Source organism: Gymnogyps californianus, chromosome 1 (genome assembly GCF_018139145.2).
Source record: "Gymnogyps californianus isolate 813 chromosome 1, ASM1813914v2, whole genome shotgun sequence".
NCBI lineage: Eukaryota > Metazoa > Chordata > Aves > Accipitriformes > Cathartidae > Gymnogyps > Gymnogyps californianus.
In genome coordinates this window covers 148,158,548-148,178,482 of record NC_059471.1, presented here as the reverse complement: position 1 = coordinate 148,178,482, position 19,935 = coordinate 148,158,548, and the positions used below count along the sequence as shown (strand labels likewise).

The 19,935-nt window shown below is 38.2% G+C and overlaps 1 protein-coding gene across 6 annotated transcripts in view; it reads right to left on the bottom strand.

Annotated features, from left to right (window-relative positions):
- The window catches only part of EPS8 (epidermal growth factor receptor pathway substrate 8), a 141,167-nt gene that overhangs the window by 33,170 nt on the left and 88,062 nt on the right, over positions 1–19,935 (bottom strand). For all 6 annotated transcript variants that reach the window (XM_050896617.1, XM_050896610.1, XM_050896651.1 and 3 more), the window contains 8 exons: positions 11,581–11,648; positions 9,458–9,619; positions 9,101–9,250; positions 6,687–6,769; positions 4,514–4,650; positions 2,598–2,671; positions 1,468–1,594; positions 1,037–1,125 (listed from right to left, as the gene is read on the bottom strand). In XM_050896617.1, the coding sequence (XP_050752574.1) occupies positions 1,037–1,125; positions 1,468–1,594; positions 2,598–2,671; positions 4,514–4,650; positions 6,687–6,769; positions 9,101–9,250; positions 9,458–9,619; positions 11,581–11,648 (890 nt within the window). The remainder of the gene's footprint in view (positions 1–1,036; positions 1,126–1,467; positions 1,595–2,597; positions 2,672–4,513; positions 4,651–6,686; positions 6,770–9,100; positions 9,251–9,457; positions 9,620–11,580; positions 11,649–19,935) is intronic.

Genomic DNA, 19,935 nt, shown 5'->3' with positions numbered 1-19,935 from the left:
TAAAGCGACAGCAATTTGTTGGATGGAGCGTTCTAAGGCCAGAAAGATCCTATGTCATGATGGCAACAAGCACAGAGAGTCTGATGGGCATAACTGAATAAAACTAAATTCAGGCCACAGCTCGTGATGCTGGCAAGCATGCAACAGAACTGTGATCCCAACAGAAGTTCCTAGAAATTCTTCTACGATTTAAACTCAAATTTCCCCCGTAAAAGGCTTTAAAAGAACCAGGAGAAGAAGAAACACAACAATGCTGAAAAAGAAATATGCTCATCTAATCACTGTGTAGAGCCCTTGAGGAGCAGCATCCCAAAGCTGGCTCAAAGGTCAACCTAGGCCAGAGGTGACCAACTCCACTCCTATCTCCGTTCAACCTTGGATGCAGAAGGAAAAGGTGAATATCCAAGATTAGTCAAGTATCAGCTGAGCTATCTTTCTGTGTGTCAGCCAAGGACCAATCAAGATTACGTTTCCGGGTATATCAGCATTCTTGAAGAAGATACTTGTGGGTTTGCTCCTTCTGAAAGAGCAGTGGAGACCAAGACAACGCAGACCCAGGCTCTCAGTTCGCCGCATGGCATGACCACCTCTGCACAGCTGGCAGCAGTAGGGCACTTAAGACCCATAAGGTTTCTCTACGTGGACAAGGCACCAGGAAAGTTATACGCAGAAGACTTGATTAATACATTCCCAAAGACAAGATAACCTTCTGCAGCTCCCTCAGGGGAGTCAACAATGAAGTATCCACACGCACTGGAATAGGAGGAACCTCCAAGAAAACTCAAAAATAACTACAAAGCAAATCTGTCATGTTACTGAGTCTTCCTTCTTCTCTTCATCTTTCCCCAGAATTTTAGTTCTTCATTTCATACAAGTGAAATAAGACATAGGAAAATCAATGCAGCAAAATTGACACCCGAATGAATTTGTAGCAGCAAGGAAAACAAAGATCATATTATACTTAACATCAGCTTTCTCAGGAAGAAAACCTGTTACTGCATGCCTCTCACTACCATATCCACTAGCAGTCACTTACCAGAAGATTGAAGCCATGCTTGAATTTTTGGAAGCAGTCAACAAATTCATCTGGAGGTGGTGGTTTTGCACGGAGAGTAAGAACTCCCTCTGGTGAGCAAAATGAGATTTTATATATCCATTTATATGGTATATTATTTCTATAAATATTACAGGTATAGTAAACATATAAATACATAATAAATTCACCAACTTACAGAATTTTGTAAATACAGAACCATGACAGTGAGCATATTCTGCAGTCACTCCCCACTGTCTTGAAGCAAATGATTTTCATAGGTTTCCCTCTAAGAATATACTGCATAGGATTTTTTTGTGCTCAAAGTGAGAGAAAATTACTACATTCATGAAAAAACAACACAAAAAGACATGTTTGCTAGCTACTTCAATGATCCTTAGAGAAACAGAACTGTGTGCAGTAAGAACTCCTACCTCCAGGTCCTTTCTTTTTACTTTTCTTAGTTTTCTTCCTCTTCGAAAGTTCAGCAAATGCTTCAGCAGCTTTTTGAAGCTTGGTAACAAAATACTCAATGTCATCCAAAATATGGTTCAGAATTTGCTATGGGAGAAAAGAAAAGTAACAGTTTCTCTACAGAACCTATAGCAGAAATACTCCAGAAATCAAAATGACTACTCTCTCAGACACCAACAGCTTCCTCAGAACAAAGTCCATGCTAGAACATTGCTTATTTAGATTTATTATGTTCTTAACTTTACACACCTATAAAGTATTTTAAATCTTAGATTTTTAAAAACTTAGGGCCACTGGAAGTTTTTTAAAATATAAGCATCAAGATTATTAAATTCAGATTGGAATTACACAATTCATTCACACATCATATTTTCTCTCACAACGCATGAAAAAATTCTAATTATTTGTGTAGGACAGCATTTTCCTAAAGAGTATAACTTCATAATTTCCTTTAGTACAAAGCGTTAAGCTGTTTGTATGTAGGTTTATAGAAGTACTCTTTGAAGAATTGTTTTCAAAGAGCAAGTGGAGGAGAATCAAGGAGCCTCTGGGGAAAACATGTATACATCAATTCAGCAGGCCCCAACATGCTTTCCTCAAGACCCTCAGATGTTGCTGAGGGCAACATCAGAGTAGAAAAGTAGAAAGTTAGAACTGACAAATGGGGCAATATTTGATATTGCATACATCATAAGACCTGCCCAATGTTGTTGTTTATAGGCAATATCAAAAATGACGATATGCTCATTTTCCAGATATTGCACATATGTAAGTCACACTAAATTAATGGAATTTAACTTTATCCTTCCATAGTTTGCTGAATTTGGTCTACCACATAAAATCAGTATTTATATTTCTAGCTCTTCACAGCAGAAAACTTTGCATCAACATTCAGTACTTTTTTCTTAAAGAAAAAAAATAAGAAAAAGAACGACTGCCTATTCATTTTTAAGGTCTACCACACAAACACAGGCTGCCTGGAAAGCTTTCCTCCAGGAATGAATTTCCCATGTGGAAAAATCCTTCCCACAAAGTAGAGGTGCAAAATTTCACAGACATTAAGCAATATCGCTTGTAGTTTCTCACTTACAACATCTCTGTCAATCCTGGCTGCTATCATCTCTGCTGTTTCTTCATGATCATGGTATTGTCTATGTTTTTCAACTGCAGAAAAGGAAGAAGAGAATAAGACATCCATATACACAGAATTAGTAATCAACACTTCCTATACAGCTTATACTTGAAACCATACTGTTGTGAGAAAAAGATGGAAAATGTTTCTACCATTCACTTTGCAAGGACTCCATACAACCTGAAAATCTTGCATCTTAATGCCTGATCCTGCCACATCTCACAAAAAAACCTTAGGTGTACACTTTCAGTCAACTCAGCTGCATAAATGAAGTTAACCACAGAAGTGTGGTACCAGGGTCTAAATCGAAAAGTTACAGCAGAAAGTAGCAGATTATAAATACAACATAATAAGAAATCATCCCATTTTGTAAAATATGCTGAAAGCTACTCCAATAGAAGTAAGCAAGAAGGAAGATTGTAGCCATGACTTTAAAGACAATTTTGATGTGAAAGGCAATAAGAAAAAAGGGACGTAGGAATTTAGACAGAGAGACCAAGTCTGGCAACATAGAAATGGGAGGTAATGATGTGATAAAACAGGTATTTCCAAATACCAATGGACAGAGTCAGTGATTTTTATTCTAAAACAACAAGGGTTAACATTTTGAGAAATGATAAGTTTTGCGTTTTTAAGTCACATTAAATACTGTATTGCTTTTTTTATCAGGTGGGATTTTAGTAAATACATTTTAGGGAAGATCCACATGAGTGGAATAAAAGGAACTGCAGTAACTCAGGTCCACAAGTGGTCTGGCAAGACAGACCACTTGACAAACTAATGAAACTTTTCTGAAGTTGAGAAGTCAAACAGAAGAACAAACTAGCCTTTACTCAAGATAGATGTAATACTGTAGGTTAGTAGATGAAAACATTCTTAACATTACAGGTTTCTCTGAACATTTTTAGTTGTTTTCTTTGCATAGCTGTGTACTTTGTTGAGTGATACAGTTTAATAAACCAAAAATAATAAAGACTCCATGGTTAATGACTTCTAATTCTAAAATTTTAGTATCTGTTATTAAAAAAAAAACCCAAACCAAACCCAAATCAAAAAAGGCCTCATCTTAACCAAGATTATTCCCTTAATACAGTCTGTTTTACAGAAGGAATCTAAAATTGTTTCTAAAGAATAGTTTTTTCAAAGAAATCTGATCAAAATAAAAATGTTGCCATTAGAGATTTAAAAAAAAAAAACCAAACCACAAACAAAAAAATCTAAACCTATCAGACATGCTAGAGCATTCCTTGGTTAGGGCTTAAAAAACAAAAACCCAAACAAACCAAAAACAAACGCTAGTTTAGCCATACAGGTCATTATAAAGATAAAGATAAATAAAAAATGCTGATCTCTAGTCACCTTTTAATCCATGATTATATCTTTTAATTGTCCGAAATATCTGGCCTACGCTCTTCCTATTACTAAAGAGAGCATCATTAAATTACTAGAGTTATGACAGTACTGATTACTGTGAATGTTACTACATTCACAAAAAAGCCCAGGTTAAAATCCGTAGCCCACACCCCCACCTAGCTAAACACAAGTAACAGCAGCTCTGAAAAGCAGTGCAGAAAACGGGTAAGTGCAAGTAAATGACAAGTCAGATTATGACAGTCAGGTCTTATTCCCCAGATCAGGCAACGGTGGCTTGGGGCATTTCAAACGAGACTGGCAGAATAATTCTGTCTGCTCTCAGCAAGGACAGAGGGGTGACGTTGTACAACCATTTCTGTACCTGGACTCAATTAGCGTAATCTTTATGAAAGTGGTCTTTCCAAATTATTTTTGTTATTACCGAGCATCATAAAAACCTACTGCCCAGAACAATTGTTTGCCACCGTGCTGTGCAGCAGCGGGCTCCCAGAAATACTCACACTCCCCCTGCTCAGTGGCCCAGGCGGACCACGCCGCCACACGGCTTCTCACATCCACTTGGGTGATGGTCCCCGGTGGCACAGGGGCCGGCGCCCGCGGCGGCGGCGGGATGGCGCTGTCAGCTTTGGAGATCATTCTAGAGGAAGCGAAGAAAGCCCAGAAGTGACACTTGAAGGAAAAACATTCCGTTTTCTAGTGCTTAATCAGAGAAGACAAGGAGGCTTCACAAGGACCTCTTCTACTGTTGAGGACCTGCCAGGTAAGCAGTACTCAGGACAACGATGTGTAAATGTGTTAAACACAGTAGGAAACCCACTCCACGATGGGGTTAGAAAATCTTGATCACCTGGCCACATGGGAAATCCCCAAGCGGTGCCACAGAACATGATGCCTAGAGACCTGCCAGTTTACACAGGTAAATTCAGTGGCTTGGGTTTAGTAGGTGGCATTTTTACCACCATATGCAGTTTACTGGCTGGACTTCCATTTTGTGTGAAATTTTTCATTAGAAGTTACCTTTCAGCCATCACAAGTTGAGTATCTAGTCTCTAAATTTGACAGGTTGCCAGCCACCTGTTTCTGAAAACCCTACCAACAAAACCAATTACATTTACTGGCTGATTTTCCTTTTTATAACAGTGGCCTGTTCGTCCTGTCTTGATACAAACGTATCAATGTTCCCACCTCCCATTTTCCATTTTTCCAGTTCTTACTGTAGTTTTAAATACCATAAGCAAAGAGGTCTTTGAAGTCATTCTGCAGCTTGATACCAACAGACAAAAAAAATCCCAACAACTCCTGTCATACACACATCCCATCCCTTCTCCACGCCCCTATTTAAAAGCAAGATCTTCACCTTAAATTCATCTCTTTATAATCCCATCTCATTCATGGCATGCAACAACAACACAAAATGTCAAGTGTTATTTGGTCTTTGAACACGGAACAAAAAAATGTTTCCTTCACCCTTCCTTCCTCCAGTCTCCTGGGCACTCTTCTCCACGTCCCACACTTCTACTTGTCAATAACCTTGCAGCAACTTGATAATGCAATGTCAGGCAGGAGGGTCTCTCTCCATGACCCAATGCCAGCATGTTACATGTTACGACAGTGAGTAACCGGTGCTAAGCTGTCACGCACTCATGACCTCTTGGCCTTGTAGTCCTCGGAGACTGATATCTCGGATTATTTTTCCCACCAGATGTACTGACCTACATTCTTTTCCCAATTAAATCTCATTAGTTTCCCAGCACATCCAACGTGTTTGAGTCCTCCTGGATTGCCTCTTTGTGCTTATACCTGTTTGTTACAGTCCCATAAACAGTAAAGTCTACTTATTTAATTTTAAACCTGCAGACAAAATTAGACACAGTTCATTTTTTGTTTTGTTTTTATAGGAGTGTCCATTATGGGAGTGTCCACTATAACAGTGAGTGACTGCTACAAACTCATTCATATAATGGTCATGTTTTTACCTAATGATTTTTGTCCAGCAGAGACTTCTCTATCTGAACCACAAAACTAAGTGTTACTGAGAGATACTATCAAAATGCAGTTACATACTAACTTTTCAACAAACTACCACCATTACCAATTCAGTATCTAATATATTTGTGCCCTTGTTCTACGCCTCTGTTGGCTACCTCTCATTTCTGTATTAATCTTCTCTGAACCCAACAGACTCTTTTCCCCCACATTTTCCAACTGGCAGAGAAGCTTTTGCTACCAGGGAAACAAGGAGTCTTCAGCATCGTTAAGCAGGCAGGCAGGAAGATTATTCAGTCTTCAGCTGCTGTTTTATTTAACATCTTTAGATCCCAAAACCTTTTATCATAATCTTATTTACTTGGAGTTATGGGGCATTTACTTTTTTAATTTGAATTCTGAACTACTTGACCCATATGCAGAACTAACACATGCAATGCTGTTCTCTGGCAAGTGGTACTGATGTCAGCTGTTCCTGTCACTAAGGTGGAATCTGGAAAGGTAAGAGTGACGCTATAAATTGAGAGAGCATGAGATAATTATTAAAGCAAGGCCTCCACACGTGGTTTTGGAAGTATATTATCAACTAGCAAAAAAGAGCAAAAGACAGCAGGCAGACTTGGAGAGCTTTTGAATGCTGTAACACTATTTGATGATCCTATACGCTGCCAAAAAGTTAGTTTTTACCTCAGTGTTTCAAGCCTCTTCTTTTGTTTCCCACTTTTGCTGTCACTGATTGCGCTTTCAATATCTTCATGAATGAAGCTAGCCTAAAGAGACAGAAGCAGAAACCATCAGTTATCGGCTAGACTATCCAGACGTATGAAATAAATATCTCCTCATGCACGTTTTTTAGGGCATCTTTAGATTCCAGAATACCTTATCAAATCCCATTTATTTAAAAGTTCTGGGATAAATTATGTTACACATAAACAGAACAAAGAAACACACAATGGTATTGTCTGGGAGTTGGTATTTTTGTCACTGTTCCAATCTCAAGCATTATCATCAGATGAGTATGTCATCTAGATACCAAATTTGTCTCAACAGCTGTAATTATCTCAAGTCAACCATTATTGCATAAGCTATTTTTTCCCTCTGTGTACGTCATTTTTGTTTTTCTCAAGTATGTTAGGGGAAAGACGTACTATAAAAAAAAAAATCTACTATAGATAGTAGCAGCAAAACTACTATAGATAGTAGCAGCATAAAGGATTAGGAAAGTAACTTGTAGTGATACAGTTTCCTTTAAGAAATAACGATAGCCTCCAATTTCTCTTTGATGTAACAGAAGATGAATTTTTCAGAACATTTCCTAATCTGTAGGTTCCTGCCTCTCCATAACTGCAGTCTGCCTCCACCAGTGGCACACAAGTGAATTTTTGATGCATGTCTAAAGCATTATTTTAATAGATCTTGCATTAAATAGGTCACCGCTTCTCGCAGGATTTAGAATGCTCTGTTATATGTCTTCAGCTGACAAATTAATTTCCTACACAGGTTGTCAAAGCCCGAATCTGTCAGTGTCTGGCTCACTCTACAAGGTCCACGTCTTAGTACATTCATAATGGAGAAGTATGTAACTGTTGGGGAGGAATGTGTAACTTCTGCTGGGACCAGAAGACTTCGCTGAATTTAGGATCCAAAAGGATTAAGGGACTTCTCAGGCTATAATGAATTGCACTACAGAATATGGACGAGGGATACATTAAGGTTAAAGAATTAATAGAAAAAACTTAAGGGGATTTGAGGAACTTAAACCCAGAAGAATTCCATTAATCATACTCTTGATATTTATTATTCAATAATTTTTTTGTTTAGAAAATATTGAATGCCCCAAATATAACTGATTTTGACTAATTTTTTTGTTGCAGAGGCTCCTAAGGTTCATGGTAACTTCTAATCAAAAGCAGGAAAAACACAAGGGAGAAAGACCTAACCTTTCAAAAACAGCCAAGTCTCATGGGTAAGGAACAAAACCTAGGGTATGGTCACAGACTCAAACAATACCTCAGAAGAAGAGGGAGAACCTGGATTCCAACTCATGCTTATGTACTCTGCATTTTTATTTGTACACAGAGGAACAACTTCAAAAGATGAAAGTCTGAAGAAAAGAGACCACCTCTACACTTTGGGAAGCTGATCCTCAAAACCAGACCTCAAAAAGGATCCCTAACATAATGCCACCTGAACTTCTCACAGGATCCCAATTTCCATTGAAACAGCAGATTCTGTGCAACTAATCACACAATTAGCCAGTCATCTTCACACCACTCTCTCTATACCAATTTTTAAAAGGTTGCACAGTGTGATTAGCTATCTGTTGTTTTAAGACAATGATGTGAACTACAAAGGAATTTAAAAATCCCCATGAAATTGTCAACTGGAATTTAAAGAAATACCAATTATATAGAGTAACTAACAGAAATTAAAATTTATAACCCTGGAAATAAAGAAGTATTGCAGAGTACATTAAAAAAATTATTTACGTGTGAATGAAATATTTTAATCAGAGACAAACAATCTCTTTCCTTGTTTTGCCCCTCCTGCAAGTAATATTTTCCTTTTCATTATCTCTCCAGCAGAGCAGAGATGCAGAGAGATGAGAATGTAGAGAAGGTTTAATTGTTCAGTGACAAAAAGAGCAGAAAAAGGGGAAAGACTAAGTAAGACTCAGGGCTTGGATGAGTTCTTTGCAGATTACAAGATGAATTTGAGATAACTCAAACTCTTTTACACCACTTTCTTCAGAAGCGTGAATGCAAACCATATACATATTCCAGAGCTTTACTCATTTGCAAACCTAAATGAACAGCTACAGAGCCCAAGAATCAATATTTACAGTAACGACGTATTTGAACATGCACTAAGGATTCAGCTTACATACTGGACTACTCTATTGCAAGATATACTACACTACATTTACTAACATACTATAAGTAGTGTCGATACCGTAAGTGCATTAAACTTAAAGCTTATTTATAAGAATAAAAGAACAGAATTATTTTCTACGAATCAGCACATTTGATTTTATCCACTTGCCAATTCATAAAATTTCCCCTATTCAAATAAGTCATAGCAGATCTCCATTAGTATCTTACCTTAATCTCATCACATTGGAAAAGATGCAAATCGGGCTTGGTTTGGGTTGGTTCTTTACATACTAATGCAAGAATTGAATTGTAATTGCATGCATTCATCACAGCTTGGCAATGCTGAATTGTGCTTAAAGGAAAATTCTCCAGTTCATTCTGCCGGAAGAGAAAAAAAACAACAAACACAAAACACCACCTTACTATACAGTGTCCTGATCTCAGAAAAGCTGCACGAGTTAAAAAGGGAAAGTGATAATAAGCTAATTAAAATACCGAATCTCACATACATCATTTTTCTGCCCGTTCCCTTTTTTTTCCTCTCTCTCTCTCTCTGAAAATGAGACTGCCACTCACAGATCTTACCTTTGATTCCAAGTCCACCAAACTGACAGCTTTGTCATCCACTTGAAGAATCATATCTTGAGTCCACACTTTGCCTTTGGCATCCAGCAATTTCAGCTTCCTTATTCCATCATCTACGGTAATCATTGCCTCTTTTCGGTCCAGAACAAAGGTGGTCAAGTGCTAGTGAGCAGGATGTACATTTAAAAAAAAATAAATTGTCATTTTCCTTATTGCTCAGCAGTGTCAGTATTCAAATTGCCAGGAAATAGCAATACAAATTATTCATGAATAGAAGTGCCTTTGTATATGACAGATCCTACCAATAAGCCATAAGAGACGTTGTTTAGTCCATGTCATTTTAAGTCAACTGATTTTTGTAACTCACTGTTTGTCATCCTCTGTCACTTCCTCACTACAGTAAGTGGTTAGACTTGAAGGCATATTCTGACATCTTTCAGGTATCAAAGCTAGAATTAAACCCTGAGCATTTAATCAGCTTTCTTGAGGAGTGAAAACCTGTCTCTCTTGGCAAGCTGAATCCAGGAAGCATCAGCAGAAGCTTCCCAGAAACACCCTGCCAACATGCCTCCACCACCACCTTGACCTGGAGTGTCCTCATCTCCTCCAGAGCTGCCAGCTAGCACGCTGATGGTAACCATGATGGGCTTGCATCTGACTGGGATACCTTATGGACAAGCTAGTTGCTTCTTTTATGCGGATCACAGTAGAAATGTAGTATACTAACTACTTTTGCTCACCATCAACTTGGAATATTCTCCAGATTCAATTAATGGTCTAGAAATTAAATACTACCTCACAGACATCATCTCAACTGGCTTCCCTATCATTATGGTTTTGACAATTTCTCCTTCAACATGCCAACCATGCAAGAAAACTCATAAAATTATTTCATTTTATCCAGGCATAAATCCAGCTTCACATTCTTATTGAAAACCTGGTTACACTCATTCAAGCTGAACCATTTTTAATATATGCCTGCACATCTATCTTATAAATAACTTTCAAAAAAAAAAGAAAAAAAAAGAAGAATTAAGTGTGCTTTCTTCTATTACAGGATAACAGCACTTAGTAATGACAGACAAGAGAGTAGATAGCTGCATATAATCAAAGTATTTAAAAGAAGTGAAACAAACTCTCTACTGGCTGCTCACACAGGAATCCTTAGACTACAAATACAAGTACTAATTTTTATGCCAGTACAGTCCCAAAACCGTTACGAAGAAACCAAAGAAAAATAGACAGACAATTAGAAGCAACGCAAGTATTCATTTGCAAGCTGATCATAGGATAGAAGCACTTGAAATTAAGACTCTTCTGCATAATGATCTCACAATTTACAGCTAATTTAAAACCCAGCAAAAAGGACCTGACTGTCTATGGTATTTGCAAGACTTGGCTTAACCTATGACAGTGGTCTGATGGCAGCGGGAGAAAGTTTGTGCCAAAGTAAGACTACAGAATGAAGCATTGCATCCAAAAGTGCTTAACAGGCTACATATGGGCACCCAGGCTTACTTTGCTGAATATTTTAAATATATCTACTCCTGGATAAAATATGACAGCAGCATGCAGTAATTCTGCAAAGCAGCTTAAGACAGGAAGTAACATACTTTGCACTTCACTCTGTGCAGGCAGAATATATTTGTTTAACTACTATGTAGTAGACTAACTGGAGCTTTTAGGGGTTAATGCTCAGCTCTTTCTGAATATTCTGTCACTTCTGCTGGTTATAACTGATCAAAGTATTCATTTTAAATATCATCCAGTGTGCCTCAGCAACAGTACAGGGTTTTTCAGCTTTGCCTCATCCTTGCAACAAGCCAGGTTCAGAGACAGGGCAGCATAACACATTGAATTGATATCCCATTGAGAAGTTCTGTCCATTTGCCAAACTACACACAAATTTGCTTACATTCTTCTACACCAAAATTTCAGCTCGTTATGGCAAAGCTATAGAATTTGAGACATTTCAGTGTAATCTATTCTGAAGTGACCTCGGGCTGGCAGGGTATTTTGGAAGATGTATACGCCTTCAAGCATACGTATCGTCAAAAATCATGTAGGCAAAAATAACTGCATGTAACTGAAAGCTATAATTGGTATATCACCCCTCATCTCACCTCTACGTGATACTGCGAAGTTTCAGATATGCTGCTGGCACTGTCTCGTGCATAATTCTTTCTTTGTTCTAGAGATGGGAGGAAAAGAAAGAATAATTATTCATTCAACTTCTTATCCTGCTGTTTTGAATACTTCTCAGAGATACTTAGGACTAGTTGTATATACGAAAATAGAAGATGAGCTGCTGTTAATTTCTGTATTTCAAGAGAAAAAACCTTCACCCCTGCATAGTCCAGGACAAGGATCATACTTACGTCAACGATGTTAACAGAGAGCCAGTGGGTGCAAACAAAAGCCAGTTATCTTGTCACAGTGAGTCAGGACACCGGAGGGGAGCAGTGTTCTGACTGAAAATGCTTCATTGGGAAGCCTGATTATTAAAATCACTGGCTTGCCACTTTGGTAGCAATATGATAACTAGCATCAGGCTTACTGTATTTGTATGAATGCACTTGAAAGCAAAAGTATTTTCTGATATACATATAATTCTCATGTTAAATCTGCAAAACAACAAAGCCACACACAAAACAGACCTGACTCATCCTTTATTTCTTCCTAAAGTATTCAATTTGATGAATTACTAATGTAGAAATATGCATGGAAAGTTTTTTTTTTTTTTTTAAAAGAGAGAAAAATACACACCAAATATCTCTAAATAGAAATATTTTTCAGCTAACAAAACACAATGCTGCAAAATCAGAAACATCATTTGCCTTTTACTCTATACAATAGATTAACATTAAACCAGGAGAGGAGGGAAGGGAAAAAGCAAGATGAAGACACAACACACACCTACACCACAAAATAATGAATTTAGATGAATACTGAACAAAACTTTTCAACGCGCTATGCTGAAAATACTCAGTGCTGGCCAACTCACAGGTACACCCTTGTTCAATGCACCATTTGATACTGTGCATATGTGAAAAGCCAAATTACAGCCCTATGTTCCTGTTTTAGTTTAGTAATTTCTGTAGGTAGAACCACAGGTGGAAAAAAATTGACTGCAACACTTGGAAGGTTTTTCTCTTTTTTCACTATAACCACTTAAGTGCCTGATCTGGAACACCAGGAGCTTTGTTTAAGGAAGAAAGTCACTAGATGACATGGCTAAGAGAGGTCCAAGGAAACTCTGCAAGTAGGCTATTCTTTTCTCTCCATTTCATTAGATAACTTGATTTCTGATCTTCAAGTAAAATAGGCAGTTTGATTTTGTTCGGAAGGAAAGTACCTGATGTACATACGAAATACATCAATTTCATCACACTTGGAGTACTTGGAGGTAAAATAAAAGTGTGTGATTCTGTTGACAGGAAAGTTATGTTACTTTTTGCAAAATAAAAATATGCTAACTACTACCAAGCACGTGATCTGTGACACAGAGAGATCTGCAGTGAGGACACCATAAAAGCCACACTGTAAAAGTCTCTTCTGTGACCAGGGTTCCTCCATGCAGGAATTTCACATGCTGACAAAGACAGGAGTGCCCTCATTTTCAGATGTCACTTGTAGATTTGTCACCTTTTATAATCACACCATTACTTCTCCAGTTCTCGGTGACTTTCATGAAAGACAATACAGTTTCTGAAATACCTCACTGGCTTGAAGCCCCCCTCCCATGATGACAAACACTGCTCATGCAACAGAGCCATCCTGCTCCTGTACAGCAGCTACTCAGCTTGCTTTAGCAAGAGAAGTGTGCAGTGCAATCAGCCAAATTCAAGAACACCATGGATTATCAGAATTTTTAACTAAGTGCGTGAATAATTCAAAATAGATCTCTTACTTTCATTATCCATTATTCTGAAATCCCAGGGCAGAGGAGCTGCACTGACTCCAACTGTAACTACTATTTCTGCTTTTGCAGCATGTTACTTAAAGTATTTTTTTTGGTTGATTTTCTTTTTAACCACAATAGACACACACACATGCACACCCCAACAAAACAGTCAGTGAAGCAGTACTGTCTGATTTGCTACCTTTCTTTTTTTGTTTGGATGATGATCTGAAGAAGTAAAGTCCATCTGTTCCTAACAAAACAAGGGAATTAAAAAGCAGTATCTAGTTTAACCCTATAGAATTATTTGCATCTCCAAGGGGATCAGTTAACTGTCTTCTGTTATGGACTGTAAATGATAGTTAAATGCTGTCCAGTAAGAAAGAATATATGCTTTAAAAAAACAAAACAAAACAAAAAGAAGTCACTTGTTTCAATTAGCAATGCATCAAATATTCAATTTTGACTGTTATTATCTTCTTTTAGGTGAACAAAAATATTATTTTTAATTATATCAAATTAAACAAGGATAAGAAATTTTACATCCACTGTAAGATTTATAAATTCTGCAAACGATAACAGTTGGAGTTGTTCTAAATAGACAAAGAAATTCTGACATATGTAGAGGCTCCAAAGGAATTAAAAAGCAGAGAGTAAGTTTTGCAAGAGATTCCTTGCTCTGCTTCAGAGAAATTTTGTCCTGTGTTAAGACAGGATAACCAAAACCATTAGTAGCACTGATTAACACATCCTCTTCCACAGAGCAGCACAACACTCACAATAGACATGAATGGCAAGGTTTTCAACACACTATGTCATGGTCAGAACAATACTGTTTATATAAGAGAGAGCGCTTTCTGAATGCTAATAAAATCTGTGGTTGCCTACACTTAAGAACCAAGGAGAGCCCCTCAAGTTCTGCATTCTTGATTACAACAGAATAGTAACAAGAACTTCAATAAAGTTTCCGATTAGCAAAAGTCCATGTTTGTGTTAATAAACGAAAAGTATGGTCACCACAACAACTGACAGTCCATACTACGTTCAGCAGCAATTCCTATTTACCGATTTATTTCTTTAATGCAGGTAGAACGATTATTAGAACCTGCTAGAGATCCAAATTATCATTTTGAATAGAATATTTCAGTTGGAAGGGACCCAGAACAATCATTTAGTCCAACTGCCTGACCACTTCAGTGCTCACCGGGCTCACCAAAAGTTAAAGCATGTTACTAAGGGCATTGTCCAAATGCCTCTTAAACACTGACTGGCATGGGGCATTGACCACCATTTCTTGTTATCCTATAGGCCCTTCTACCAAAAAACCATCCTGTAATGCATGTCACTTATGCAGACTTCGAGACTCCCTTTTCTGGGAGTCCAAGAAAGTGATGCAATCTAAAGTCTGCACTGAAGCACTCAAACTAAAACTGGGGAGACTTCCAAGTCTTGTTGTAGTTACAGACCAAACCAAAAAAAAAAGAGAGGGTACCTCATAAGCTCTTAATTACTGCTCAGTGCTGCAACTTTTATGTGGTTTTGGATGAGCTAAGAAGTAGCCTATAGCAGCTGTGAACGTTGTCAACACTCCTATAGAGGAGCTGGAGGTAAGTACTATGGGTAACCGCTCCATCCTGAAATTATTCACCCTTCAAAATACATCTTCTAATAAGCACCCTAGCATCAGGCAAAATTATTCCATTGCTTCTGGAAGGGTTTTTCCTCAACCTTTGTTTTTCAACCCTTTTACAATTCAATAGTTAGAAAGTGAGTCTCCTTTCCCATACAGGGTCAACCCAGCTGCTAACCACCCAGGCGCCCCGAGAAATGGTTTTCTTGGCTGCCTGGTATAAATTGCACTGAAGGAAGAATGAATAAAGTCCCCCCATGATAATATGAACATAACACAAAGGAAAAATAAAAAAAAAAAAAAGAAGGAAAAAAGAAAAAAAGACTGGCATCTAGAATGCATCCCGTTTCCCATGGGTTTTGCCTGTAGCTCAAAACTAAATCTTGGCCCCTGCTTTCTCCTAGTGCCTGGCTCACATCCCAGATTCTACCTACAAACTCTACAAGTTCTCACCTTGCCCTCAGAAAGGAGGACACAAACCCTTTTGCACCTCCTTCTGCTGATGTGCTCCACTACCTTGAACTTCTAGCAAAATTAATATAAGCCTGCAAACCTGTTCTGCATCCTTCTCTATCCAGATAACACAAGAGTCTGCTGCTTCTTCTTAAAACACTTCCACATTTCCACTTCCAAGTCAGATATATCTGAGCACATGACTCTCACAGTCTTTTCCATCCATATACAGCTCCTTATTTTTCTTCATTTCCTACAGAGTTGCCCATTATCATTCTTCTGGAAATGTAGCTTCCATCTCCTCAACTCTTTCACATATCAAAGTGGCTGATTATTACTCATCAATATTAATCTGACTGCTTTTACAGAAACCCTGAAAACACCTCTTGACTTATTACATGATCTTCAAATGCAAGTAACTCATACCCTACTGTTGAAAATGAGCAACAGAATTTGCTGACTTACTGAACGCACTGGGTCTGGCTGGGAAGGAGTTAATTTTCTTCACAGCAGCCTGTATGGTGCTGTGTTTTGGATTTGTGACCAAAACTGTGTTGATAACATAGGGATGTTTTAGCTGTTGCTGAACAGTGTCAAGGCCTTCTCTATTCCTCACTCTGCCACTCCAGCAAGGAGGCTGGGGGTGCACAAGAGGTTGGGAGGGGACACAGCTGGGACAGCTGACCCCAACTGACCAAAGGGATATTCCATACTGTATAATGTCATGCTCAGCAATAAAACTGGCAGGTAGTCTTTCCAAAGTAGCCCTTGCTCAGAGACTGTCTGGGCATTGGTCTGCTTGCGGGAGGTGGTGAGTGATTGCCTTTGCGTAACTCAATTTTTTTCCCTCCCTCCTCTTTCCTTCACTTATAAAGCTGTCTTTATCTTGATCCATCAGTTTTTTCTTGCTTTTGCTCTTCTGATTCTCTCCCGTCCTGCTGCAGGTAGGAGACAGGGGGAATGAGCAAGCAACCGGGTAGGTCTTTAGTTGCTGGCTGGGGTCAACCCCTGACACTGAAGAAAAAAAAAAAAAAAAAAAAAGTTTTGTATGCTCCATTTCACTCTCCTAATCCTCCCAATCAATCTCAGCCTCTCATGGGTCCCTTCATGCATGAAGAGAGTTATTGAAGCTAAAGTGAAATTCTGCAACAGAGACTTCCAGATAGGATGTATAAAACTATCAAAGGATGAATAAAACTATCAAAACTATTGAGTTTTTTCTATTTACTCTACTTACTGCAGCTCTTACATCCGACATGTAAAACACAGTGCAGCCTTAATACCGCAGTTAGCTCAAACCCTGCTGATATGCTGCACACAATTTACCTAAAGTATTTTCCCTCTGATAAAAGAAAAAAATAAAAATAAAAAAAGATCATGGCAGAAGACAAGTTAAATTCTTAATCACAATCTATAGCAAATGCAACCCAGAGGAATTTAAACAAAATAACATCTCTCACAATGCATGGGCAATAAACTTAAAAGCAGCACAGCATTTCACTCACAGGTCCTGACTGTAAGATCTACTAGCTACTAAACCTTTCAAAGGAACAGAAACATTGATCCACAGAAACTAATACTCTTCCCGCTGTCTGATGTGGACAGATGCTACTGCTATTCATGTCTTTGTGAACTTACTGAATTCACCAATCATCAGGAATGGATTGTGTTTCTGGTTTCAAAAAGATGTTAAAAGGTAGTGATTTCATACCATTTTTGGAGGCATCCGAAACACCAGAAAACAAAAAACCTCTTGACCAAAGACTTTTAGCCAAGCCAGAAATACTACCAGACAGTACATGACAGACAAACAGGACTCAAGATTGCCATCGCTCATTCTCTTCCTTGCCCTCACTACACTAAGAACTCTGTGCTCTCCCCAGTTATTTCTGTGAAAGACCATTTCATACTTTGGAAAGGTAACTATTCCACAGTTTCAGACAAAAACAGCAGCGTTGCCCAAGGTCCACTGAGGCAGAGCTATGAACAGAACCTGACATAGCTAGAGTCCTGTCTCACCCATTTTCCAGCTGGAAGAGGGTACAGCAGTATGGCACATGAGAAAGCTGCTTAATAAACTCTACCATAGGCTGGCTCTGTGCCACTGTCCAGAAGACCACACAGAGAAATGTATCACAGCAAGAGAAATCTAATTCTTTATCTAGGTAGGGAAAATTCTCACCAGAAGCAAAAGATCTCAGGCTGGGTCTTAAGAGATGACCTGAAGCACGGGTAGTGCTGGTTAGGGCTATGATACCTTTAGACACAACAAATTTTCAGTTCCTAAAAGCCTAAAACAGAAATGAGGAATCTCGATGCCTAGACTTCCACCAATGTCTTACAAATAATTGCATAGGCCAGATGTAATAAATGTTATCAGTGTTATGGTTATGATAACACAAAGAAGGGTAATGGTGGATCCAATCTTCCCCTTCCATAGCCAAATTGGAAAATGTCTGTACAGTATACAAAGAGACAAAGCTCTGAAATCTGATGGCAATCCATGTGGACATAGATTAAGAGTCTCCCTCACAAGCTGTCCTAAGAATCCTGGAGCGACACTGTAAATTATTACCACACATCATCAAGCAGAAAAGCCCAATACTTAGTTTACTACCATATATTTGTGGTTTGCATTGGACTGATTGCTGACATCCCGTTAAGAAAGTATTGCGGCAGCTGGAAAAACTCAACTTGAGACGGAGAGCGAAGTGCGGGAGACATGACCTACACATCCGGGGAGAAAGGTCAAAACTTGAGTTCAAAACAAATCTCATTTTCAGAGGACCAAACACTATTACTTTCAGAGATTTATGCCACAAGCTTCTCCCTGATGGCTATGTGGAACTAGCTATCAAAGAATGTATATTGTTTAGGAGTCAACTGATACTCAAATTAATTAAATTGACAAATAATACAAGCATGTTACATGGATGGCTTCTTTTAATAGACTCATTTACCTAGTCTATGATCTGCTTATGATTTCCTTGAATTTATTACACTACAGTTCTTGCTCTGAATGAGGTATTTGAGCAATGCAAAAATACACATGCAATTTCACTGCTAGCACCTAATCACAGCCATGAGAATATAAGCACAGCGTATAAAACACCCAGTCTTTTCTGATGCAGTGTGAAGACAATTTTAGCAACATCTTTCAATTCTGTGTCGTATAATAATCTAACAATTTGGAGTGAACCACTAGCTCGCTACTCCTAGGGAATGGGGCAGCTCCACACTGCGTCACTCGCTGGCAAACCCCCAGCGCAGCCCTGGCTATTGGCACCAACTGACGCTGCACATCTCCCCGCAAGCAGAGCTGCAGAAGACAGATGGAGAAGCCAATGCTAGAACAACAGATGACAATATGAGCCAAACCCCATTTTGGATGGAAAAATCAGGAATTAAATGATGAAATAAACCCCATAAGAATGTGCAGAGGGCATCTTCCCTCCCAGTTCAGTGAGAGATTTATCATGCAAATAGAAAACAGTTCATTTCAGGAAGGAAATGAGTGAAAACAGAGGGATTATTTGACACAGGAAAAAAGGCAATTGCAAGGAAGTTTTTGCTATCAGATAACAACATCAGAGATAGGGATGGCTCCAGTCTAGTTTTAACTGAACTGTCTGTAACACCAACAAAACTCTAGCTTCCTTTCCCACTGGCACTGTGGCCAACCTTCTGCCTGATGACCGAAGGACTGAACAATCATGAATCACCTCAGCACTGGGACTCAAGAGAGAAACTTCAGGACATGACATATACGTGTGTGTATATATATACACACACACATACACTATTATTATTATTAATAATAATTTTTCAGTCTTTACTGTGCTTGGAAGAAATTGAGTTCAAGATCAAGTGGTCACTTAGGAGCCCAGGTACTATCTTCACTTGTTGATACCCATGGATAGGTGCTTTAGTCCAAATGACACTCAAAAGTCTTCCAAGAAAAGGAAGTTTGTCATGGACAATGTTTGCTGCTAACATTACATTGTCACGTTTTATCAAAACAAAAAAACATGGTCCATTTTACTTTTAAAGTAGAATGTTATATATTTTTTCTGATATATTGTAAGTGATTCTACTAATACATGAGCTTTATGTATTTACATAAATAAAATATGTAAATATTTACTATACATGTACATAATATAACATATAAAAAGAAAGCTAGGACACCTCCAATCTGCCTTGTAGGCTTTCAGTCTCATGGATCTCAAATAAAATACTTAAGTTAGTCATTAATTATAAATCAATTATAAATAAAATATTTTATAATAAGCACTTTTAACACATTTTAACAATTCCAGTATCACTCAACTGCTTCCTACCTCCCTTGGGACAGCATGTACAAAATTCCCTAACATCACAAAGGATGAAAAGACACACGTGCGATGCAGCAGAATGGTAACATGGTTGTTAAAATTAAAAAAATAAAATTGCCCTGAATTTGAGAAAGGTTTTATGTGTTTTCCTTGTTTTCTC